This window comes from Physella acuta, unplaced genomic scaffold (assembly GCF_028476545.2).
Source record: "Physella acuta isolate Inbredline_101_S28 unplaced genomic scaffold, ASM2847654v3 ptg001560l, whole genome shotgun sequence".
In the NCBI taxonomy this organism is placed as follows: Eukaryota; Metazoa; Mollusca; class Gastropoda; family Physidae; genus Physella; species Physella acuta.
The window spans coordinates 55137-82080 of record NW_026733074.1 but is presented as its reverse complement, the minus strand read 5'-3'; the positions used below and the strand labels follow the sequence as shown (position 1 = coordinate 82080).

Sequence of the window (26944 nt, the reverse complement as noted above, 5' to 3'; positions counted from 1 at the left end):
GCTTTAAAACTAAATGTTAAAACAAGGTATTAATATGTCGGGAGCCGCTTTGTAGGGAGCCAATATTCCTGAGCTTATTTGTCGGGGGCCAATATGTCGGGAGCCTATTTGTTGCGAGTCATTATGACGGCAGCCCATGTGACGGGAGCCAATAAGTCGGGGCCCTTTTGACGGGGCTATTTTGACAGGTTTGTTTTGTCTGGGGTCGATTTGACGGGGTCATATTAACGGGGCCGTTTTGACGGGGCCGATTTGTCCCGGGCCGTTTCGGAGGTTGAGGTGCACCAAAAAGTACATTTTTCCCCGGCGAAATCAATCTATCTAGCACAGTTTACCGTAGCTGAAGCATAGGTTTTCATGCCAAGGGAAACAATTCAGTTAATATTTTCAGCTAAAGCAACCTAGCGTAGTTATATCCCCTTAACCTGGCGTAGTTATATCCCCTTACAGAAAAAACTAAGGTGACTGCTAAAGTGAATCGTCATTTTTAAGAAAAGGGTCTGAATTTTTGTGACGATGGGTCTGACACGTGTGACCGTCATTTATGGGCGGCCCATTTAGCCTGACCCCTCCCCCCCCCTCCTTAACCCCTGCGTTTAAAAATACGTTTTAATAAATTAGAAATAGAACAGAGGTTTTAGTAGGGGATTATTTGTCAGACTAGAGAAGGAAGAATTGTGCTCTTGAATATGAAACTGCATCGTTGTATGGTGTAATTGAAAGCGGCTAATATTTTATTGAACATCAAACTTGAGACTAGTGTGTGAATATTTTTACTTGTTTCTTTACTTTACAAACATAAATAAACACAAAATATCTCATTCAAGCATAAAGAAATCAGCCTTTCACGACTTACAAACAACATCAAAAGTCTGATAAACAGGTTGAATGTATATTTTATTATTTGTACATGAAACAGTAAACTAAAATTCAAACACTTTCAAGACGAAATAATATATCACAATTCTCAACTCTACTTGACAAATTTCAGGTTGATTAACACATCTAAAGTTTGCGCATTAGAAACTAAACAGGTAACACGTAAGAAAGTGTTGAAAAATTATTGTATGTGTATGTGTGTGGGGGGGAGGGGGGAGGGGGGAGGGTTTATCTGTACTAATACAGATGGTGGAGGGCTGTATACGAGTGTATACTAGTGTATACGAGTGTATACGAGTGTATACTAGTGTATACGAGTGTATACGAGTGTTTCTAACTACATTTTTACATATTATAATTTTGTTAAATTTTGCAACATTCGTCAAACTGCTTGTAGAAAATAGCATTTGTTCTGTTCATCTTTTGCAGACAGCTTGCTTTGTTCCAGGTTTATTTTGTTTCTAAACATCGCACTTATAAAAATTATCTAACTACCAGCATGTGAACTCAATAACTGTTGAACACATACACTATCTGCAGATGCTTATTCTATTAATTAGTAGGAATTTTTTAAAAATAAAATAATGTGTACACAGTTGAAATTAATTATTTTACGCTTTTTTGCTGTTGTAAACATAATGTTTAAATTTCAAATTCAAATTAACTTTTAATTTTTGTTCTATTAAAATAAAATAAGGGGAAATAGATGTAACGATTATGTTAAAATTTAAACCATTAATAAACTGGGTTGTATCCCTTATTCGGTAAATGTTGAATACATTTTCGACTACTTTGTCTTTAGTTCTTAGCACAATATTTAAACTTCGAGTCAAATTGCTTTTTAAAATAAGGATATAAAGGAAAATAAGAGAAAACTACGTAAAAATTTTAATCATTAATGAACTTGGTTATATCCCTTATTAAGAAAATTATCACTGTTCGGTAGATGTTCATTTTTTGTGTAATGGTCAAGCAAAGCGTCTATCGTGGCGAAATAATTGAGTTTATCGAGAGAGTATTCGTTTCCGGAGCTGTAGATTTTGTATTCTTTCACGTGCAAATTGCGAGTTAAATAGGACAGGACTTTATCGTCGCTCTGGCGCGATTTCCGGATCAGGTAAGTTCCGTAAACTTGTTTGGCTTGCAACAGACAGATCAGGTGATCGCGGTCTGGGTTGGGGTCGTCGACCGTACACATGGCCTCTAGAGATGGTTTACACTCGTCCAGGGTTTGGTACGTTTCTTGTATTTGTTTTAAATTGGCGTAATCCGGTTCTGGGATTACATTTACAACCTCGCTGTACCGTGGGGGAGGTTTTGGCTGAGGGTCGGATGGCGATCGCGTGAATTTTCTTTTAGGTTTGGTTTTAAGTTCGTCTTCTTCCTTACAGACAGGCAGCGGGGTGATATCCTCGTATGTGCTGGTACCGGAAGACAACGCTTTAAGTTTGGCGGCGAAGTCTGAGGGGACATGCGGCAAGGATTGAGATCTTTTAGTTTTATAAACCGGCGCGACCGGTTCTTCAAATTCATCCGAGCTGTCCGAAAAATCAGAATCGGTGTCATTGTCAATGTTTTTATCTTCCGGTGGGAAGACGATAGATTCGAGATCGTTGTATTCTTCCTCGTTTCCTAATGAAGAGAGCAGCCCTCCTAGTTCTGGAATCTGAACGTTGTTGGAAGCGTAGATTTGGTTTTTAATTGCCCGCATCCAGTCTTTACGTTCTTGGTCGCTGACGCACGCGAAAAACTGTGACTTGACGGATTGTTTTTTCTGCGCGGGGACGATAACAAAGCACCAGTCATGTGACTTGGAGTCCTCTCGTTTCACTCTGTTGTAGCCGGTCAAAGAAAACCGGTTGGAGGCCGTCTTAGAATTCTCGTCGTGGAAGACGTAGACGGCTTCCTTGACCAGAACGATGAACCGGTACGGCCACTTGCCGATGGTCAGTTTGGAGTTTTTCTTGCGGAGGAGGCCGTACTTGATGGCCGCCTTCATCTTGATCAGGTCCTGGGCTGACAGCCCGCCGTCTGACACACGGACGTTACTGGGTGCTGACGTCATCGCGAGATCATCGGCTAAGGATGGAGGTCGTCAAGTGGACCTGGAAATAGAGGTGGAGGTTAGTTGTAAGATCTGAAGTTGTGTGCTTGTTTATTAAAGGTTGGAGAATGTATTCTGAATGTTAGTTGACACATCGGATGTTTTTTGTCTGTCGACAGTTGGAGAATTGGAGGGGAAATTTAGAATGTGTGATCTAGAAGTTTCTGTCTGTTTGTAGAGGGATGGAGAATAAACTTCTCTCTCAACATCTGCTGGGTATCGTGTTAGGTAGTGCTGAGCGGATGTGGCCAGATCAAACAAGGAAAGGCAGACTCAACAATACTCAGATCATTCTTATGCTGGGTACTGGTGTTTACTAGAGCTAGGTGAGAAAATGGGGATGGGGGGAGACGAGTAATTCTAGATTTAAATTCTCGGTCTGGTCTGTATTTGAACCCATAACACCATTCAGTATATGAGGTGTGTTACAGTATACAGTGTCAGTTTTAACACCAACACAACCTAAACAATTTTTCAACACAACCTATCGGGGTTTCAGCACAAAAACATATTTTTATCAACACAACAAACGGATGTGTCGCAAATTTTAATAACTTAAATTGCACTGTCCAGCTCAAAATTAATTAAATAGAGAAATAAAATGTTCATTAACCAATAATATCCTATGTACACTTAAAATTTTAATTGACTACGAATATAAAAAAAATTAGGTAGGAAAATATCGAATACAACTAAGGTTTGCACTGGCCCTGTTCAAACATGTGTATATATACATATACATTATATATATATATATATATATAATGTATATATATATACATATATATATATATATAATGTATATATATATACATATATATATATATATATATATATATACATATATATATATATATATATATATATATATATATATATATATATATATATATATATATATATATATATATATATATATATATATATATATATATATATATATATATATATATATTCCCTTTCTTCTGAGAAACGATTTTTTTCTATTGCAAAGAGAGTGTTGAATTACAAAACTCTGACTGTGACCTCATAATGTGTTATGACATGTGCACTAAAATTGTCTTCGTTTCCCAACGGCTGAAATAATTCTCAACAAGGACCACTTTACCTAGTGAATGTATAAAATCAGGACCGAGGTTTGCACCAAATGTAGTCAGTAAATGAAGAATAAACAGAAGGTTTGAGTAAGCCGGATATGACGTCATGTATCTCAAGTGTGAAAGCTACTGTTTTGTTGGTTTAACGTTTAGATTATTCAGGCTGTTTGGAATTGTATACAGATAGGCTTGAACTCTGATTGTTGCTACGTAAGTCACATGCCAAATAAAATTGACTCTGAGAGATTAAGACTATTGCAGTAAAGGCTCAATGTAGTTGGTTTAATGGGAGAGAGGGTCGTCCATAAATGACGTAAAATTTAGAGATAATTTCCAACGCAACGCCTGCAAAAGTCATGTGTAGACAAAAGCCATGGAAGCAAATCCAGAAAGAAAAGTATGCTGACGTCACAGGCAAAAGGCCATGTGACGCAAAACTACTTGACACGTCTAAAAATAGTCTAGGAGAAAATCCTTTATTTTACAATTAAGACCTAGGAAGAAGAAGTAGATAAAACCAATGTGAAGTTTAGTTCATTAAATTGTGTGAACTAATCCCTAAGTAAGGATAAAGTAACAACCTGAACAGAGCAATTTTGTTTTCTTTATACATCAGAAAAAAATTACCTAATCGAAGTTCATTTTACTTCTTCAGTTTTCATACGAATTATATTATTGTATTTTATATTGATATACTCTATAAAGGTCTATTCTACCACATAACACGATAGTAACATTTACAACTGTCTTTACCTGTCTGATATAAATACCCGAATTTAAATTTTCAAAATTTTCGGTTATTTGAGAAATGTTGTTCTTGCAGTCGTTGGTTTCGGTGTTTGTGTACAACAAAAGTGAATTCGCGCACTAATTTGAGGACCATAATAAAAACAACTCAAAACTGTGACTTGTTTAAAAACTATATATATATATAAATATATATATATATATATATATATATATATATATATATATATATATATATATATATATATATATATATATATATATATATATATATATATATATAATATGTATATACATATATGAAGTTTATCATAAAATTATAATAACATCTTATTATTTCGATATATTCTACTTAATCAAACCCGAAGTAGCTGGTATTTATATTAAAAAATGACAATAATTAGAAATGTGTGATCTCTTCACGTTTGCTTTCTATTTTACAAACATACTGTATTTGCATATGTATGTAAGTAAAACATGTAAGATCTTTTATTTAGTGACTTTATTCTGTGGGGATTTTTTTTCGGTGACTCCATTCGTTGAATTTTTTTTTTTACTAAAGTACGTAGTCCCAACAGGCTGTGTGCAGTCAACCGTGAAATGCTGTAACACACCTTTTGTACAGTGAGTGGGTAGGTGAGTGGGTGGTGCAGCTGGGGAGGGGTGGGGGGGCAGCCAAGGGTTGTTGGTTCTTGTGTAACCAGGTCATGGTTGACTAGGCATGCAGTAACTGGAAGTGGGCATGTTGACGGCGTGTTCCACATGGCTAGGACCGGGTGGAGTGGGGGGGGGGCACATTCAGCTACCGCCTGGCTTAATTCGGTGCCCTGGCGTGTTTACACCCCCACCCCCACCCAGGAAGTATAACTCGGGTAAACAAAACAGAAACCAACACGCTTCAGTAACCAAGGTACCAATCGTTAGGCTACGGCTGCTTCGGGTTACATTAGAGTTTGTGTTCAATTTATTAGGACGCTTAAAGTAGGATCGTTGTCAGATTAAATGTATCGTTAGTTTAGTTCCAACCCCCCCCCCCCCCCACCATCAGTTCATGCTGTAACTTCCCCCACCCCCAGGACTTGTGGTCTTCAAGAAGCAGACTTACATAATTCTACCCTGAAAGACGTGCCAATAATCTGAGATTGGATTTGACAAATGAAAAAAAAAACCTAGTCCATCACCTGTAGACATAAACAGCTGTTATTTAATATCTAGTAGGTGGTGTATGTTGAACACTTGCACAGACATTGAGCATAGACGAGGTTTTTGATTCGTGTCCGAGTTAAATTGGCTTATACCGGGTTTGTAGTGTCTCGTTTTTGTCTTATTAAAACATTGTTTACAGATTACTATATGTACCATATGTCATGACGGAATGAATGGCCGGATACAAGTATACCTGTCATATCAGATGACCAGATGACCAGATACACACATACACCTGTCATAGCTGATGCTAACATACACCTGCCATATCGGATGACCAGATACACCCATAAACCTGTAATAACATAAAAGCCCTCCACCCCCACCCCCATACACGCACACATCGCCATTCTTTCGAACACACACCTCATTAAAACCCCATACATATCCCAATACATCAAACAGATCAATACAACATACTCACACATATACACTGTACTAAAACACACATATTAACACATACTCATACACACACATACTCACACACAACCTACTCTCCCACACATACACTCACATACACACAACTTACACACACATCCTCCATACATACAAAAATACACACACATATACTCTCTCTCACACACACCCTACTCTCCCACACATACACTCACATACACACAACTTACACACACACATCCTCCATACATACAAAAATACACACACATACACATACACACATATACTCTCTCACACACACACACCCTAGTCTCCCACACATACACACAAATACTCACGCTCACAAAAACAGAGAGTCTACCGCCGCCCCCCCCCCCCCCCTCCCCCGAACGAAATGAAATGTATATAGAAAATATATACTTTTAACAGTGTCCACATTTTAAGTCATGTGATTTTCTTGTAAAAAGTGTATATATTATATATATATATATATATATATATATATATATATATATATATATATATATATATATATATATATATATACAATAGAAAAGCATTTAAAGAAACCTAAACACAAAAAAACGACAATAAGCTTCCCAAACTTACAATAGTCAGAATCACAGAGCAGACGGCACCGGTCCAACATGAAACCACGTGACCCTACTCTCCCAGCACAAGACACCCGGAGTTCTTGGAGCGGTTTATCAATTTATGAACTAACACCCCCAGTCCAGAATAACTCAGCCGACACCGCTATTGCCAGGCACTAATCTAATCACAGACCACTAGAGCCCTTTTCTTACATTCCCAATCTACTGATTTTTTTCTCAACCTATCTACTTCCGGGTGGCTCAGCCGGTTTCCCCCATATCCTATCCTTCGTTGGTCTCCGTCTATTTATAACTCGTCCATTCGCGTATTTTTAAACCGACGCAATATCGAATCGTTCACGGGTGAAACTTGTTTTGTAAACAAGAATAGACCGCGGCATACATAGACAACCTTCATGCCTGCTATGTTTACAAAAAACTTTCAGTAGGGGGTCTATAGACAGTAACAGATTTTTAAAAATAAATTAGACAGGTAAATCGTATTCAGATAATTGATCGGGATTTTCCAGTCGATATCTTAAATGAATAGGCTAAACGGATGTATTGCTGTTTTAAAAGTTTAGCTTTTTAAATAAAAAAAATCAATTAAGTAAAAGCCTACAACAAATTAATAATTTATTTCAGTTTTTAATAATGCAGTTTCTGATGTATAAAATTTTCTTTTTGAACCGGATGGTCCATGGGGCAAGTGAAGTAGAGTTCACCTGTTTCTAAGACTTCAACATATGAAAGGATAGTGTGGTCAGCACTATACCCAACCGACTTAGATTTCCCTAACATGAGTTAGGTACCCAACAGAGCTGGGTGGACCCTGGAACTTAAAGCCGGATTCGAACTCGAGACTTTCGGGTTAGCAGTCTAGCGCTCTACTTCTATTTAATTAATGCTTGGCTTAGTCGTCTAATACGTTTTGTCATTCTGCTAATCTTAATTAACTTTCCACTAGCGTAGATTTGTAATTTTGGTAAGTGCAGGGAAGTGGAAGTTTAAGAGTGTGTGTGTGTGGGGGGGGGGGGGGTTACCCATGTAGAACAGGTAAGGAAGTGACGTCACGTGGTGAGGATGTAATATACATGTTCGAATCCAGAGACACTTTTTTTGTATTGACGCACAACTGAAATGTGATCCTTGGTTAAATGTTCCGTGATATTCTCAATATAGACAGTCAGGATGGTTAGGTTTTAAGGATGGGGATGGGTGGGGAAGGGAAAGTTAGTTACCTAACTGTTTGGTTAAAGGCTTCACAAATTACTTCAGTAATTTGATTTTAAACACGTTTTTTTTTATCAAGAATCTGCAAGTACACCAAACTAACATCAATTTACCCGAGGAGGTTTCTCTTTATAACAGCCCAAGATGCATAACAGTGAACGCCACAGGGAAGTTAGCCTTCTGCTCCGAGTATCACGTGGGCTCAACTTAAAGCGTTACCCAAAATAGAGTTCGGCGGAGAGGTGTAACAGGGGCCATTTGGTCCCCATGGGATTCACATGGTTAAGTCAAGTAAGTCAAGTAAGTCAAGTAAGTCAAGTAAGTCAAGTAAGTCAAGTAAGTAAGTCAAGTAAGACAAGTAAGTCAAGTAAGTCAAGTAAGTCAAGTAAGTCAAGTAAGTCAGGAAAGTCAAGTAAGTCAAGTAAGTCTATGTCAAGTAAGTCAAGTAAGTCAAGTAAGTCAAGTAAGTCAAGTAAGTCAAGTAAGTCAAGTAAGTCAAGTAAGTCAAGTAAGTCAAGTAAGTCAAGTAAGTCAAGAAAGTCTAGTAAGTCAAGTATGTCAAGTAAGTCAAGTAAGTCAAGTAAGTCAAGTAAGTCAAGTAAGTCAGGTAAGTGAAGTAGGTCAAGTAAGTCAAGTAATTTTGGACAACAAGCAGGGATCAGCGTGGTCGAGTCGGTTAAAGCCCATGGTTGCTAAACCGAAAAGTATCAAGTCCCGACCCCCGGGCAGATGAGGCTCGATATCTGAGGACAGCCACTCTTCTAGGAGATACAACTCCAAAATCAAACACCTGCTGCCTTGTAGTTTGTTCTTGGTTGGGCAAAGGCTTTGGAAGCAAATCCAAAAAGAAAAGCATGATGAAATATCGGAGTCCACGGCCTATAAGACGCATTACTCGTTGACACGTAATCAGAGTTTCTTCCAGGCATCTCTTCGGGGGTGCAAAGCCCCCCCCCCCCCCTCGAAAAAATTCTACCGCCCCCCCCCCCCCCCCGAACGAAATGAAATTTATATAATTTATATAGAAAATATATACTTTTAACAGTGTCCGCCCCCCCCCCCCCACCCCCGAAGAAAGTCTACCGCCCCCCCCCCCTCCCCGAAAATTTCAAGTGCCCCCCCCCCCCCCCCGGAGAAAAAAGTCTGGAAGAAACGCTGCACGTAATACTTAATTAAAAAATTAAGAACCAAGAATAAGACAACAAGCAGAGAATACAAAGCATAAAGAAAATAAAATTCTATCTCAGCATTGCCATGCAGATGAAGTAGAGTTCCTCTATTTGTTTTTGACTCGGCCCATGAAGCGATTGTAGAGTTAGCACTATAACGGCCGCCTTGATTTCCACGAGTCATCAGAGCTTGGTGGAGTCAGGAGACTCCGGGAACCGAACTCAAAACGTACAGGTTAACAATCGTGTGCTCTACAGTGTTTCTTTCAGGCATATTTTTTTGGGGGGGGGGGGGGGGAGTACACTCCCCCCCCCCCCCCCCCCGAAGCACTTCTAACGCCCCCACCCCTTCCCTCCTCCCCGAAACGAAATTTAATGTATACAGAAAATATATACTTATAACACTTTCCACCCCCCCCCCCCCCCCGAAAATTTAGTCCGTCCCCCCCCCCCCTCCCCCCGAAAGATTTAAGTGCCTCCCTCCCGGAGAAAAAAGTCTGAAAGAAACACAAGTGCTCTACCATGTCGCCGACGCAGACTACACACACTTGGCTAGAAACAAATAAAGTAATTAATTACTGAATAAATTAAAATTATTTCTCACCAAACAACGTCACTGTCACGTAAAATCCAGATCTTAAAATAGGTCACTTTACCCGTATAACAATCTAAAAATAGACACTCTAGATTTGCTTAAACTGCTTGCGTATTTGTTCATCTCGCGTTGGTCGTTGACACCGGAGAGTTTCAGTTAAGGGGACAAAACCGAGGTTTGAAATGTAAATATACAGTAGTCAGCGGTAACAATAGAAGGTTTATTGACGGTGTAACGATGAAGACTAGTACTTGTAACACAACATGGTATTACTTGCTGACGAAAACGGTTAGCCTAAGCATTGCGACATTTACTATAAGGAAGTCAAAAGGTTTAGAAGATCATATCTCATTAATGTTTTTTGTTCTGAAATTAATTATTACAGGTATATTGGACCGAGAATGAATGGTGGAAGTGGCGTCTTTTAGAAATTCCGAAAATTATTTTTGACTTGATTTGCAGTCGTCGTCAATTAAAATGTTTCTTATAAAACGTTTGTGTGGTTGTAATTTATATAATGAAGTTACGTTTGACTTTCGGTTTCGGCAGGGCTATGGTTAGTGTGAGTGTGTGTGAGTGTGTGTGAGTGTGATTGTGGTATAAGTGTGGGTGTGTGAATGTGAGTGTGGTGGTAGTGTGAGTGTGAGTTTGAGTGTGTATGAGGGTGGGTGTAAGTGTGAGTGAGTGTGTGTGTGTGAATGTGAGTGTGTGAGTGTGGTGTAAGTGTGAGTGTGTGTGTGAATGTGAGTGTGATGTAAGAGTGAGTGTGAGTTTGAGTGTGTATAAGGGTGAGTGTGTGTGAGTGTGTATGTGTGAGTGAAAATGTGTTAGTGTGAGTACGTGTGAGTGTGTATGAGTGTGTGTATGAGTGTGTGTAAGTGTAAGGCGAGTGTAGGTGTAGGTGTAGGTGTAGGTGTAGGTGTAGGTGTAGGTGTAGGTGTAGGTGTAGGTGTAGGTTTAGGTGTAGGTGTAGGTGTAGGTGTAGGTGTAGGTGTAGGTGTAGGTGTAGGTGTAGGTGTAGGTGTAGGTGTAGGTGTAGGTGTAGGTGTAGGTGTAGGTGTAGGTGTAGGTGTAGGTGTAGGTGTAGGTGTAAGGGTAAGGGTGAGGGTGAGGGTGAGGGTATGGTAAAGGGTTAGGGTTTCGGTTAGGGTTAGAGTTATTGTTAGGCCGGTTAGGCTAGGGTAGTTATACAGTGTAGCAGTGTCAGATTGAGGTTACTTTTTGTATATAAGAAATCGAAGGCCAGTTAGCTATTGATTTTCTCGAATTTAAAAATGCTAGGTTTCCATCCGTCAATATTTTCTTAAATGAGACAAGGTCATTAGGCTTTACGCATGAATAAAATATTATCTCCTTTAAAGAAGGATACACTTATTTAGAGATATTTAAAATTTAAGTCTACTTGAGTTCAACAACCAGCCAGGTTAAAGGTGAAAAGGTCATGCTCTACATTTGACGCTTGTCGAAAACAACAAGAATGCGTCCTTAACTCAATGTACGCAGTACTGATAACATATTGTTTGTAGCAACAGGTAACATTTGTAACACAAACATTGACCAAAGACTCTTTTCGTGATGTTTTATTTTAACTAATACAATCTCTTTTTTTTTTCGAAAAATATAATCAATTTGTATCATCTTTTTTTTGTAAGGGATGAAGTGGTTTGGAAGAAAAGAGCATGATTTCTAACTCCTAATTGTCTGAGTTCGAATCCCCAGGCAGATGAGGTTTAGTGTTAAACGTTAAATGTGATTACGTTTATACAGCAATGATTTCGAACATTTTTCTTAATCTCGTAAAGGACAGCAACCCATCTTTTATAAGAGAAGAGAACTCCAAAGTCAAACATTTTAACCAATTAGCGAGTCCAAGCCTGCATAGACCAATTAGCCAGTATGACATAGACTTCTTTCTTCTTCTTCTTCGTTCTTAATTTTTAGTGTTGGATGGGATCGAGCCTTATCTGCCAGAGGGTTTGAACTCGAGACTTTTTCGCATTTATCATCCATTACCTTTGGCCGACTCGACCATACTTCCATCACAATTAAGGATACGTGTCAACTGGTTATGCGCCATTGAGGCCATTGACTCCGATTTCAGCCTGCTTTACTTTTTGGATTTGCTTCCATAGCCTTTGTCTAACCAAGAACAAGCTACAAGGCAGAAGTTGTTTGATTTTGGAGTTGTCTCTCCTAGAAGAGTGGCTGTCCCCAGCTAACAAGCAGGGGCGGAACTACAGTGCCGCCAGACCCCGCAATGCGGGGGGGGGGGGGCCACGCCAATTAGGGGCCCACAGCCGACCATAATAAATTTTTTATTGTTAAAAAAAATAATTTTCGTGCATTTTTGACTTGATGGTTGTTTTGTAAAAAAAAAGATTACCGTAGCTGCGGTTGGATTATCTTTATTCTATAGACAACACCCCACGCTCTTGTATATTCTCTTTCCCTTTGTTTTTAAACCACTCTGAAAGCCGTCCTCTTTCTCCTACAATCAAACTTATCAAAGATAAGCAAACGTTCACGCCACCTCCATTACTTATTTCCCTTTTTTAAATAGTCAAATAGGGGTGCTCATAAGCTCCTTGTAATATATTTGTACTAAACAAATTAAAAAGCAATTATTTCTCTGAATGATTATTTTTTATTAACTACTTAAAGAATGACACTGTATAAAAAGGAAATGTAATTAATATTAATAATATAAATACAAAAATTAAATAAAAATAAACATAACACGAGACACCATTACTTATACAAAGCTGTCATGGTTTATATTCTTTTGACCGACTAGAGGTTGAGAGGTCTTATAGAAGAGATAAAATAAAACCGATTTTCACAGAACACACTAATGCACTTACACACATGACATGTTATTGTAATTTGTTTTAAATAAAAAAAAACCCGAACAGGCCTGCAATGAGTATCCCATGTTTGTATTTTGTATATATATATATATATATATATATATATATATATATATATATATATATATATATATATATATATATATATATATATATATATATATATATATATATATATATATATATATATATATATATATATATATATATATATATATATATACATATATATACATATATATATATATAGGGGGGGGGGCCTAAAAATTTTTTTGCGGGGTGGCCCTTTTTTTCTAGTTCCGCCACTGCTAACAAGCCTCATCTGCCCAAGGGTTCGAACTCGAGATTTTTCGGTTTAGCAACCATGAGCTTTTACCGACTCGACCACGCCGACCCCTTTGACATGGACTAATTAGCCAGTATGTCCTGACATAGACTAATTAGCCAGTATGTGTTGACATAGACTAATTAGCCCGTCAGGTTATTTAAACGGACTGAGATGCCTGACATCAAACTACCCGTAACTATGACAACAGGGCATCAGCATAATCTGTCAGTTAAGAGCCCCTCCACTACATCCTTCTTTCAACTAAGACAGAATTCCTACCTACATCATTGCCCAAATTTATCTTGGGTGGGCAACTGATTGACAATGATCTGGTAGGTATGATTGTTATATATCAAAGATAATTTTTTTTAAATTACTTTTAAGGGACGGCGTGGCCTAGCCGTAGAGTGCTAGAGTGCTAGCAAAAAATCTCGAGTTCGAATCCGGGTTTAAGTCAGTAGAACGTCCCTGAGTCCACGCAGCTCTGATTGTGTACATAACTCACGCTAGGGAAAGTCAAAGCGGTTGAGCATAGTGCTGACCACACTATCCTTTCATATGCCGAGGTCACAGAAACAAGTGAACTCTACTTCGTGTACCCCATGACCGTCATGTTAAAAAAGTGAACTTTACTGTATTTAATAGGGAAAAGTTGGGTTTTTTTAAATCGTTTTTTTCGGTCCGTTAGGTCAGCTTCCATGAAATCACCTACCGCCCTGAAATTAAATGGGGGGGGGGGGTGGACACTTACATTTTTGAGAGGCGAACAAAGGTTGCAATGTAGACCTATATTTTCTATATAAAATAGTTCTTCTATTTAGTTCGAGTGGTAGTGGTGGTGGCGGGGGGCGGGGGGGGGGGGGGGGAAGCGGGTTAGACTTGCTGTGCCCCCCCCCCCAACTCGAAGAGATGCTTAAAAGAAACTCTGCCTTAAAGTATGTAACTACGACGCTGCCAGGCTGCAAAGATTAAAATAAACTGATCAGTACTTACAGTTTTGCACGAAACTCTAGCAGGTATCTTTTTAAGTGCTAAATTTTATCTGATTAAAAATGTCCTTTCCTTCCTAAGAAGTCGATAATACTTGTTTGTAGCCTAACTGTAAAAACTGATTTATCTTTGTAGGCACCCATAATTCCATTAATGTCACGAGTTCACAACTTTTATGTAAACAAAGCAAAGCTATCGTAATGCGCATGTCAATAGGGTCGCCGTGTATTTACTTCCTGTTCCACTTACCCCCAGTTCTTCCATTTCTGATTCGCTCTACCAGTTTTGGAGCATTTAAAAAAAAAAATAACCCGGTTGTTATCGATAGATTACAAAAGAAATTATAGATCCTTAAAGACGCGGGTTATTTTTACAAGCTTTTATTTAGTTCTCAATGTTTGTTCGTTTATTCGTTTGTTCGTGTGTTCGTTTGTTCGTTTGTTCGTTATTTCGTTCGTTTGTTCGTTTGTTTGTTCGTTTGATTGTTTGTTTGTTTGTTTGTATGTTTGTTCGTTTGTTTGTTTGTTTGTTCGTTTGTTCGTTCGTTTGTTCGTTTGTTTGTTTGTATGTTTTTTTTTGTTTGTTTCTAGTTTGTGGGTTTGAGGCAAATCTTGTAACTCAATTTTGACCCACTTCTAATTGAGTGATTTTGTTCAAACTTTCCAGATAAATTCCACTTCAATGACAATATAAATCTAACTATTTTTTAATTTAATTAGATGATAAGTTGGTCATTAAAAATTAATTAAACGGTTTCGAAACTAAGGGGAGATAACAAAAAACGGATTGTGTTTTAAAGCAACTATTTATAAAAGCTTTGGTTGCTAAAATCTGTAAACGATCTCATGAGCGACCAAAGCTTTTATTAAAGAAAGTAGATTAGCTTTATTTTCTTATTCTCAGTGCATTTAAAAGCTTGTTGCTAAAAAATGTTTTTTATACTTGTTTTATATAGTCTTTTTTCTTCTTGACTTGTGGATCATAAATCAAGTCTTTTGTGCATGTTTATTTCATATCTCCAGCCATGTTAATCCAGGCTCTCTTATTTCCTTTACAAAAGATCAATTCAAATACATCATTGCCTCGTTTCCCCTTTTCTCAAAGAATTACACTCTAGTATCTGCATTGTTGTGTTATGATGTAATTTTGAAATTCGTATAAAAGTTTCCTCCCGGCACCTCTTCGCGGGCGGGGTGGGGGGGGGGGGCTGGGAAAGAGCCACCCAGAAGCAAGTCCATCGCCTGCTCCCCCCCCCAGTCCGTCCAGACAAAATAGGAAAAAAATAAAATGTATGTAGAAAAAAATATTTCACCAGCGTCTTTTTTCCAGGAAATTTAAATTGTGTATAAAATCAGCGTTACTTTTTGGTATGCACGGAGAAATGCCGGGAGAACGATCGGAGGCAGAAAAGGCTTGGAGAACGATAGGGCGCTGAGATGCCGATAGAGAACGAACGGTTGTTTGCAGAGATCGCAGTGAGGACAGAGACAGAACGATACTTGATAACAGTGCCAAATGAGTTGACCACGGCCTAGAGGTAGCATTCCTAAGCCGTGGATGAATACCTAATGGACAATTGGTTACACCCCTCTGTTGCATTTGGGTGGTGCTAGGTGGGGTTGAACAATACCTAATAAAGAACGTCTCTCTCTCTCTCTCTCTCTCTCTCTCTCTCTGTATATATATATATATATATATATATATATATATATATATATATATATATATATATATATATATATATATATATCCCCCAGTCCCCAACCACACATCTCAAGTGAAGTCTACTTTGGACATTTCTCTTCAGTTGGGCCCATAACAATCTTCAACATTTGTTATCTCCCTTATGGCGTACATAGCAAATCTTCTCAGGCCAAGAGACGATGTTACCACCTTTGTTGAAAATCTGAATCTTCCTGCTATCAGGGTTGATAACTCTCAAAGTCAACGAGTCTAACAGGTTAACATTAGAACTGAAGATCTACATTTTCTTGTGGAGGGATACTGGTCTGAAGGTTGTGATGGTGCCTGGGATATAAGAGGTCTTGTAGGTTGTTGGTCAATACGTAGAAAGGATTGTAGGTTTTTTATATATATATATATATATATATATATATATATATATATATATATATATATATATATATATATAGTATTATGTATTGAGACAGACTGGCCCTTGAAGAAAGATTAACCAAATATTAAATGCAATGAGAAAAACAGTAGATAGACAACACTGATTAATAAGAGAAGAATGTTGAATTTATTTTCCATAAAAAACATTTGGCAGTACATACACATAGACTCATGACATTTTAAGTCAAATCTCATTCATATATGCTCAATTTAAACTCAAATCTCATTTAGATATGCTCAATTTAAACTCAAATTTCATTCAGATATGCTCAATTTAAACTCAAATTTCATACAGATATGCTCAATTTAAACTCAAATATCATTCAGATATGCTCAATTTAAACTCAAGTCTCATTCAATATGCTCAATTTAAACTCAAATCTCATTTCGATATTCTCAATATAAACTCCCATAGAAGCATACAGATATACACAAAGAACTATGATATAAATCTATTGATCGTTAAAAATATACCCCCCAAAAAATCAATAATTCTGCCTATACTGTGTGCTACTATTTATAGCAGACAAGAACACACTAAACACTAAAATTACAACATGTCAAGTTACTTAACACGAGCATTGTATTACATAAATGACGATGTGCACTTAATAACAAGTCCATTGTGTTACACAATTACGGTACAGATTTTTGTTTTAATGTTCGCGTTACATTTTTTTCCATTCGACAGTTAACCTTTTAAACCTGGGTTACGGTCGACAGTTAACCCTTTATACGTGGGTTACAGTCGACAGTTAACCCTTTAAACCTGGGTTACAGTCGCGTAGCTAGGGTGGCAATGAATGAGGGGGGGGGGGGGGAGTCCACCTACCATGACAGTTTTACCCTATATAAATGATATATTAGAGGGGTGTCCGTCCACCTATTGGTATGAGTTTACCCTATATAAATATTGTATTGACAAATAATTGAAGGGGTGTTCGGCTAGTATGACAAATCAAAATGTCGTTAAAGACTTGGTACAAGTGAGGTCTTTGGACTATCAGTAGGTCGTTAGGAATTCAATACGAGAGGTCTTTGTACTATCAGTAGGTCGTTAGGAATTCAATACGAGAGGTCTTTGGACTATCAGTAGGTCGTTAGGAATTCAATACGAGAGGTCTTTGTACCATCAGTAGGTCGTTAGGAATTCAATACGAGAGGTCTTTGGACTATCAGTAGGTCGTTAGGAATTCAATACGAGAGGTCTTTGTACCATCAGTAGGTCGTTAGGAATTCAATACGAGAGGTCTTTGGACTATCAGTAGGTCGTTAGGAATTCAATACGAGAGGTCTTTGTACCATCAGTAGGTCGTTAGGAATTCAATACGAGAGGTCTTTGGACTATCAGTAGGTCGTTAGGAATTCAATACGAGAGGTCTTTGTACCATCAGTAGGTCGTTAGGAATTCAATACGAGAGGTCTTTGGACTATCAGTAGGTCGTTAGGAATTCAATACGAGAGGTCTTTGTACCATCAGTAGGTCGTTAGGAATTCAATACGAGAGGTCTTTGTACCATCAGTAGGTCGTTAGGAATTCAATACGAGAGGTATCTGAACTATCAATAGGCCGTTAGGAATTCAATAAAACAGTGGTCTTTGAACTATTTGTTGGTGGATGTTAGTAGCTAGGTGTTAGTGAGGTCTTTGTTTACTTCACCTTTTTGCCCAGATACTTAGTAGATATAGAGACACATGGGACCGCCCTATAAATACTTGGTAGATATAGAGACACATGGGACCGCCCTATAAATACTTGGTAGATATAGAGACACATGGGACCGCCCTATAAATACTTGGTAGATATAGAGACACATGGGACCGCCCTATAAATACTTGGTAGATATAGAGACACATGGGACCGCCCTATAAATACTTGGTAGACATAGAGACACATGGGACCGCCCTATAAGTACTTGGTAGATATAGAATGGGACGGAAAGTGTGGCGTAACAGTATCAGATAAGCAACAACGGTATGTGTATGTTTACACAGATAAGTGAAATCAATAAAAAAACTACAAAAAATAAAAAAATGAATATCACAGAGTCGGCTACAACATAACTATCTAAATTATCTTTGGAAAAAAAGTTGAATGTTTTTTTAACTAGATGTGCTGTCTATTTACAGTTTTCGTCTTAACATTTATATATTTCAAATTGTTCATCCACAATTAAGTGGATGGAAATCTCAACACCAGAAAATGCTTCCACCAATTGTCTTTATCGGCACTGCCGTACACGACGGTTAAATGTTTAGGATTAATAACTTAGTTTATGTCTTTAAGTTTTATTCTTCAAATGATAAAACTTATCTTTAGAGTTAAAATATTTTAACTAACTTGGTGAAAACCTCGCTTTAGAATAAAATCTGTACTGGGCAATGGGGTTTTTGTGTAATTCTCTAGCAGTTCGTCTATAGTAGCGAAAAAAGCGTGGCTGTCTAGAGAATACTTGGGCTTCTTCCCGCGGATTTTGAACTCCTTAACGTGCATATTGCTGGTGAGGTAGGCAAGGACCTTCTCGTCGCCTTGACGTGACTGACGGATCAGGTATGTGCCCGGCTCCCCCTTGCCTTGCAGCCTGCGGATCATCTCGTCACGGTCCGGGTTTTTGTCTTCAACCGTGCACAGCTTTTCTAAGGAGATCTTCGCTTCGAATGTCTCAGGATAGTCGTATGTCTCTTGCAGCTGTAACTGTTGAGTGTTGACGTATTCCGGAGGTTCTGGTTCGCAGACTTCACTATAACGAGGTGGGGGTTTGCTTGGCGCGTATTCTAAAGGAACATCCGGGCATTTTCGTCTGATTACTTCATTCGTTGCCTGCGAGTCGACTACGTCATAGGTCTCTCCCTGTGAGTTATCGTCTATATTCCCCGCGTCGTTATATCCGCTAGGTATCGTTAACGACATCGACCTCTGGGTAACGATACTCCCCCCGCTTCCCGAATCAGACGACGTATCAATGTCTGCATCAGGCTTGGCGTGGTTCGGATCCCCAGAGTTAAAAATCGGTTGTTCTAACTCGTTGTATTCGTCGGCGTCTTCCTCGGTTAAAGACAGCGACCTGAGTTTATCTTTGTAGGTGGTGTCGGGTTTGGTGATGTTGTTGGCGTGGTACATCTGGTTCCTAATGGCTTTCATCCACTCCAGCCGCTCCTGGTCGCTGACGCAGGCAAAGGTTTTTAATTTGACTGACTCCATATTACTGGCCGGGATGATAGAGAACGCCCAGTCTTGACCTTTGCCCTTGGTTGGTTCCCGTTTGATTTGGTTGTAGCCCTGTAAATAAAAAACTGACTTCACGGCTTTGGCGTTCTCGTCGCGATAGACGTACAGGCAGTCGTTGACCAGGATGGCGAACCTTCGAGGCCACTTGCCGAAGTTTTTTAGGCCCGGTTTTTTACGCAGTAGTCCGTATTTCAGCGAGAATGATGGGGCCTTCATGGCGTCCTGCGCTGATAATGATGGTTTCAAAAGACGAGAGTTCGCGGGTAGCGTCGCCATTGTTCGGTTTGATGGTGTTCACATCAAAAAGGAGATTCTGGAAATAAAAATCACAAAATTAAAAAAACAACTTTAAAATATAAAAACTAAAATGTAAAAAAAAAACATAAAAATATAAAAAATTTAAAATGTAGGAAAACATTAAAATATAAAAACTTAAAATATAGGAAAACATAAATACATAACAGCCAGTAGCGTACGCAGGGGGGGGGGGGGGGGGGGGGAAGCTGCCGCTCCCCCTCTGGCCAATTTCAGCAAAGTGGCGCCTTTTTGGAAACTTTTTAAACTCAAAGTTTTAAACAATGATATTTGTTAAAAAATATTTTTGGTCGACACATCTATGTAAATCACAACATTTCGTTTCATGCAGCAATTAAGCATTATTGTACTAGTCTAGTAGTGTCTACGTTTACAACACGTATTAACAGCTGCATCAGTTTGCCATTCTAAAAATAACCATTACGATGCATTGAAATGTTTAAAAAACCTCTACGGTAGTACCATTTGGCAAGAGGGGTGTTAAGTTTAAGGCAACTGTATAATGTATTTGCTTACGAATAATTCAATTAGAAAATGTTATACATAAAACTTCACACATAATTACTTTATATATATATATATATATACAGTTACAACCCTCCTCCCCCATGGACCCCTTTGTAAAAAAAAATATTGTCATAATACCACTGCTACTTATTTAAATCTATTTCTGTAATATATATTTGTGTAATATATATTTGTGTAATATATATGTATATTTAGAACAGTCATCTAAAAACTGACGCTATGTTCACTCTGAGTTGGTTCACCCCCCCCCCCCACACACACACACACTTCACCACCACAATTGTGTAGAGCGACATTAATGCCACACCTAGGTATACACTGGGTTGGATAATTGACCTAAAGTGAACGGACAGAGGTGAATGAAGTTGAACCCCCCCCCCCCCCCCCATACCCACCCCGAACTGATCTGTTAAGTACATGTAGAAAAACGCATAATGATGTACCAAAGTACCGTGCCGCCAGAAAATTAGCTTTTTAAACGTAAAACTCTGTGAATATTGTTATAGTAATTACCAGTAAAAAGGTGTGTGATCAATACAGTGATCTAACCCATACCTATCACTAAGTTAAAAAAAGATCTTTAAAGAACTCAAAGAAGCAGTAGTTAACTAAAATATATGATCTGAACTAAAAGACCGATATTTAGTTAAGTGTAGGCTGTTATTCCGAAAGTTTTTCTATTTTATCGAAAAGCGTGGTTTTATACTTTCATTATGCTGTAATACTTAAGCATTTATGATGACGATATATTAAATTCTGATTATAGACAAAAACATTTTGTAAACACGAATAGTGTTAAACAATTTCACTATATTCAAAAGTAATTATTTATTTGTTTGACATTTATAATTAAATGTGTAGGTATATACATATTTATATTAAGAGAGTGATTATTTCCCCTATTTCACTTGTCTTAAATAATTTCCCAGGAACTATTATGTAAGAATTTTTTTTTTTGCAAGAATTACAAAACAGATTGTGTTACGTTCTTTGTTTTTGGTTGTAGTGTAAATATATATATATATATATATATATATATATATATATATATATATATATATATATATATATATATATATATATATATATGTATATATATATATATATATAAATATATATATATATATATATGTTTAGATTGATACAATTTTTTTGTTTTGTCGGCCTACATTATGTGTTTTTTCTTATTTCTTTAGAGTGCTACTTTCAATTTATTTTACATCATAGCGAAGTTATATATATATATATATATATATATATATATATATATATATATATATATATATATATATATATATATATATATATATATATATATATATATATATATATATATATATATATATATATATATATATAATAAACGTATATAGAACGTGTTAAAAATTCGGCGCCTTTTTTTGCTCTTCTCTTTTCGCTCCCCCTACAACGAAAACCTGGATACGCCTCTGATAACAGCCCTCATGTATGTAAGTTAACATAAAAACAAAACCATTAAATGTAGGAAAACATTAAATATAAAACAACCTCAAGTGCAGGAAAATATAAAATTAAAATCCTCAAATATAGGAAGAAAATTAAAATACTGAGAAAATAAAATAAAAATAAGAATAAAAACATAAAATGGATGGAAACAAAAATAAAATCCTCCAGAAACTAATTGAATCTGAACATTATACATCTAAAGTTTAAAATGTTTAAAATGTGTCTTATATGACGTTGTTCGTGTAATCACTCTTTTAATATGCAGTTTTATGCACTTAGATTTAAAACTATAGCACAGCTAGAAGTCTACGTGCGTTTTTTTTTTTTATTACTGCCAAAGTATTTTCATTTAATTAAATTTTTTTTTTTTTTTAAAATGAGCCTTTCTGGTTTCCAGAAAACCCTCTGAATATTTAAGGTTTTCTTGAAAACTAAATAGCTCATTTTTAAAAGATATATTTCTAAATTTAATGGACTTAATATGTAACTTAATACACCCTATCAAAATTCACACCATACAATGTTACGCTTCAGTTGTTCTGTGTAATGGGATTTTAAAAAGTCGGAAAATCTTTGTACACGAAACGCAAACTTTGGTGAAGGAATTCCCTATGTCGTTTACGTGGATTTGATCATCAGATAGAGGTTTTGATCGGTTTCCTGTGGTGGTGGTGGAGGGGGGGGGGGGGGGGAAACTGGTAGCTAAATTGTTCAGTAAACTAAAACATTATACACTAGGATGCATTTTTAAAATAAATTTTAAGGTGTTTAAAATGTGTTTTTAGTTATATCTGGGTCGAAGGTCACTTGGGTTTTATAAAAATGGGTCGCCACCGGATCAATATTTAGGACCCAGTGAGATGGAAGGTATATTAGGATACTTACGTTTGTTTTGACAGTATCCTGGAGTGTGTGTAGTTGAACTTGTAGGGGGGGGGGGGGGCGTTTTTATTTACATGTGTGTGAGTGGGGTTATTTTTTTGTTTACTTATGTGTGCGTGTGGGGGGGGGGGGGGTATTAACTTGTGTGAGTGTAGGGTTATTTTATTTACTTGTGTGTGAGTGCGTGGGATTATATTATTTAATTGTATCTGAGTGAGTCTGGTTGTTTTGTCTACTTGAGTGTGAGTGTGGTGATTATTTTGTTAACTTTTGTGTGAGTGTTTATTTTTTAGGTTTATTACTTGTATGTGTGTGTGGGGGGAGGGGGGCTCGATTACTTGTGGGTGTAAAATGTGGGTTATTTTGCTTATTTATATGAGGGGGGGGGCTTTGTTTACTAGTGTGAGTTTGGAGTCATTTTAGTTGTTTGTGTCTGAGTGAGTTTGTTTATTTTTTCTTACTTGTTTGTGAATGTGGGATTGTTTTGTTTACTTGCGTATGGGTATCGGGTTATTTTGTTTACTTGTGTGTATTTAGCGGGTAATTTTGTTTACTTGAGTTTGTTTAGCGGGTAATTTTGTTTACTCGTGTGTGTTTAGTGGGTTATTTTGTTTACTTTCACTTATGGGCGTAACGTTCAATTATTGTTCCATGACAAATGGACCAAACACTATATTCCGACTAATTAATTATATTTGAGAAAATTGTTGTAAAACTCTCAATAATCTGCTCAAATGTGGTTATGAACTGTTAAGAGCTATGACTAAACAATTTAAACCAGTTACTTAACTGTTGAAATTTTAAAAATTGTGAATTTAGCTGTTTCTTCTCTTACTGCATTAAAAATTACCGGCATAAAACTGTTTACCATGTTATATAAGATTCGTATTTTTGTTTTACAGAAACCTCAACATTTCAACAACAAAAAATAATTATTAACTAGAGGTTTTTCGAAAGCAAATTTAGTATATTTTAGATCTTGCAGAAAATCATTTACCATTTATGCCTCAGCTGGCCATAAGATTGTAACTTCAACACATAGCTAAACATTTTTTTTACTGCTACACAGTCTTATCAACGAACACACACCTCATAAATCAAGCATGTATTCATTCATTTTTATGGTAAAACTGGCTAAGCTGTATAAAGCCACAGTGTTAGGTTTAAGTTTGAATTAAAATATAGATAGTTTATAGATGTATTTTAAACTAATTGAATATATGAATCGAACTGTATAAAGCCACAGAGTTAGGTTTAAGTTTGAATTAAAATATAGATAATTTATAGATGTATTTTAAACTAATTGAATATATGAATCGAACTGTATAAAGCCACAGTGTTAGGTTTAAGTTTGAATTTTAAAAAATCGATACTTTAAAGCCGTATTTTAAACTAATTGAATATATGAATCGAACTGTATAAAGCCACAGAGTTAGGTTTAAGTTTGAATTAAAATATAGATAATTTATAGATGTATTTTAAACTAATTGAATATATGAATCGAACTGTATAAAGCAACAATGTTAGGTTTAAGTTTGAATTAAAATATAGATAATTTATAGATGTATTTTAAACTAATTGAATATATGAATCGAACTGTATAAAGCAACAGTGTTAGGTTTAAGTTTGAATTAAAAAATCGATACTTTAAAGCTGTATTTTAAGCTAATTGAATATATGAATCGAACTGTATAAAGCCACAGTGTTAGGTTTAAGTTTGAATTAAAAAATCGATACTTTAAAGATGTATTTTAAACTAATTGAATGTATGAATCGAACTGTATAAAGCCACAGTGTTAGGTTTAAGTTTGAATTTAAAAATCGATACTTTAAAGCTGTATTTTGAACTAATTGAATATATGAATCGAACTGTATAAAGCCACAGTGTTAGGTTTAAGTTTGAATTAAAAATTCGATACTTTAAAGCTGTATTTTAAACTAATTGAATATATAAATCGATCTGATTTCGGACGACAGTGTGTGTTTGAAGATGGATCGTGATGGTAGTAAATAAGGGAAATATTTTTTTTCAACTTATCACCAACTGGAAAAGAAAACAAACAAAAATCCTTTTTGACCTTAATTTTCTATAATTTTTTTGCATTTTTTTTTCTGTATGAAAATAGAAATGATGATTCATTCATTATTTGCATATTTTCTGTATTAAAATAGTGCGGTTGATTCATTCATTAAATGCATGTTTTCTCTAAAAAAAAACAGTGAATTATTCATTGAACAGCTTTGATCGCCGGAAACTTATCAGTAGACTTAGGACTAATCCAACATCAATTAAAATACTTCCGTTGTCTAAATGACAACCTTACAAACCTGTAGACACAACCTTGAATGACAACCCTCACCATAAAGGCGGTTATATCACTAATACAATCTACAGATTGTAATCATAATCCTACCCATATTTTCTACCCAATCAAATAGTGTCAATTTGGCTTGAAATATTGCTTATCTTCGTTAAATATTTATACTTCGATAATAACTTAAGCAACTAAAGTATTTTTAAAATACATACACACACGATTGATTTTTAACTTAAACAACTTACTTGTTACTTGTGAAATTATTGTAGCAAACTCATGTAACTTTTTACCTCTAAATGAGTTTTAACCGCATTGCGTAACAAATAAACATTAAATGTAAGTGTGTTGATTAAATACCTATACACATCTATCTTTAGCACGGTAAAATTCCCAAGCTTGTATTTAAAATACTTACGTGAGGCGAGGTGTACTTTGTTATCTCATTACTTCCTGGTCTCAGGTTGTGGGAGCTTATGCAGGTAGGTTCTGGGGTGGGGAGGGTCGGTTACGTTGGACGTAGGTTAAAGGTTATCTGTAAGTTAGGATAGCGGAGGTTAAGTCAAGTGACTGTGTTTGAAGTCTTGAAACAGAAAAAAGATAATTTGAAAGGATGAAACAAAATGAGGCAAAGGAATTGAAAATAGATAACTTGAAGGATGAAGTAATGAAACAGAAAATGGATAATTTGTAAAGATGAAGCAAAAGGAACAGAAAATAAATAAATTGTAAGGGGTGTAAAGGGTGGGTTTTGGTGTGAGGGGTGGGTTCTGGTGTGAGAGGTGGGTTTTGGTGTGAGGGGTGGGTTCTGGCATGAGGGGTGGGTTTTGGTGTGAGGGATGGTCTCTGGTGTAAGAATTGGTTCTAGTGTGAGGGGTGGGTTTTTGTGTGAGAGGTGGGTTTTAGTATGAGGGGTGGGTTCTAGTGTGAGGGGTGGGTTCCGGTGTTAGGGGTGGGTTTTGGTGTGAGGGGTGGGTTTTTGTGTGAGAGGTGGGTTCTATTGTGAGAGGTGGGTTCTGGTGAGGAATGGGTTTCCATGTAAGGAGTGGGGTTTAGTGCATGTGGTCTCTGGTGTAAAAATGGGTTCTGGTGTGAGAGGTGTGGGTGTGAGGGGTGGGTTCTGGTGTGAGAGGTGGGTTCAGTGTTTCTTCCAGACTTTTTTCTCCGGGGGGGGGGGGGGCACTTGAAATTTTCGGGGGGGCGGTAGACTTTCTTCGGGGTGGCGGACACTGTTAAAAGTATATATTTTCTATATAAATTATATAAATTTCATTTCGTTCGGGGGGGGGGGGGGCGGTCCCGAAGAGATGCCTGGAAGAAACTCTGGGTGGGTTCTAGTGTGAGGAGTGGGTTTTGGTGTGAGAGGTGGGTTCTGGTGTGATGAGTGCTATCTTTTAAGAGTATACTTAAGCACAGAGTGTTGTTCTCTCGGGCATATACACACACACACATATATAGGCCTGTATATATATATATATATATATATATATATATATATATATATATATATATATATATATATATATATATATATATATATATATATATATATATATATATATATATATACATATATATATATATATATACATATATATATACAAAAACACACACATTTTCTACTGTCTAATAAATACTTTACTTTTCAACAAAAAGGAATCAAACCAAAAGAAGGAGATGGTGTTCCAACATTTTTACCATGCCTTTAATAAGTCAAACATATTTTTCCAGTACTGTTTAGATCTATGCAAGTCTATTGAACCGTTTCAATCAATATATCTTTCAATGTGGGCCACTTTCATATAGATTTCAAAATGGTATGGCAAAAAATGTACCAGGAAGTATTTGAT

At 36.7% G+C, this 26944-nt stretch overlaps 2 protein-coding genes across 3 annotated transcripts; both read right to left on the bottom strand.

Moving 5' to 3' along the window:
• Nucleotides 1-832: 832 nt before the first annotated feature.
• On the bottom strand, nucleotides 833-14357 carry LOC131928893 (SH3 domain-binding protein 2-like). 2 transcript variants are annotated; one of them, XM_059285051.1, is made up of 2 exons: nucleotides 14208-14357; nucleotides 833-2984 (listed from the first exon to the last, which is right to left on the bottom strand). In XM_059285051.1, exon 2 carries the CDS (start codon nucleotides 2942-2944, stop codon nucleotides 1775-1777), a length of 1170 nt encoding a protein of 389 aa, XP_059141034.1. In that variant the 5' UTR covers nucleotides 2945-2984; nucleotides 14208-14357; the 3' UTR covers nucleotides 833-1774. The 2 variants fall into 2 exon arrangements, with proteins under 2 accessions (XP_059141034.1, XP_059141033.1); XM_059285050.1 differs by lacking the exon at nucleotides 14208-14357 and adding an exon at nucleotides 7039-7270.
• A 2175-nt stretch (nucleotides 14358-16532) lies between these two features.
• LOC131928885 (uncharacterized) lies at nucleotides 16533-19876 on the bottom strand. Its single transcript, XM_059285038.1, has one exon. It carries the CDS (start codon nucleotides 19843-19845, stop codon nucleotides 18673-18675), a length of 1173 nt encoding a protein of 390 aa, XP_059141021.1. The 5' UTR covers nucleotides 19846-19876; the 3' UTR covers nucleotides 16533-18672.
• Nucleotides 19877-26944: the final 7068 nt, after the last annotated feature.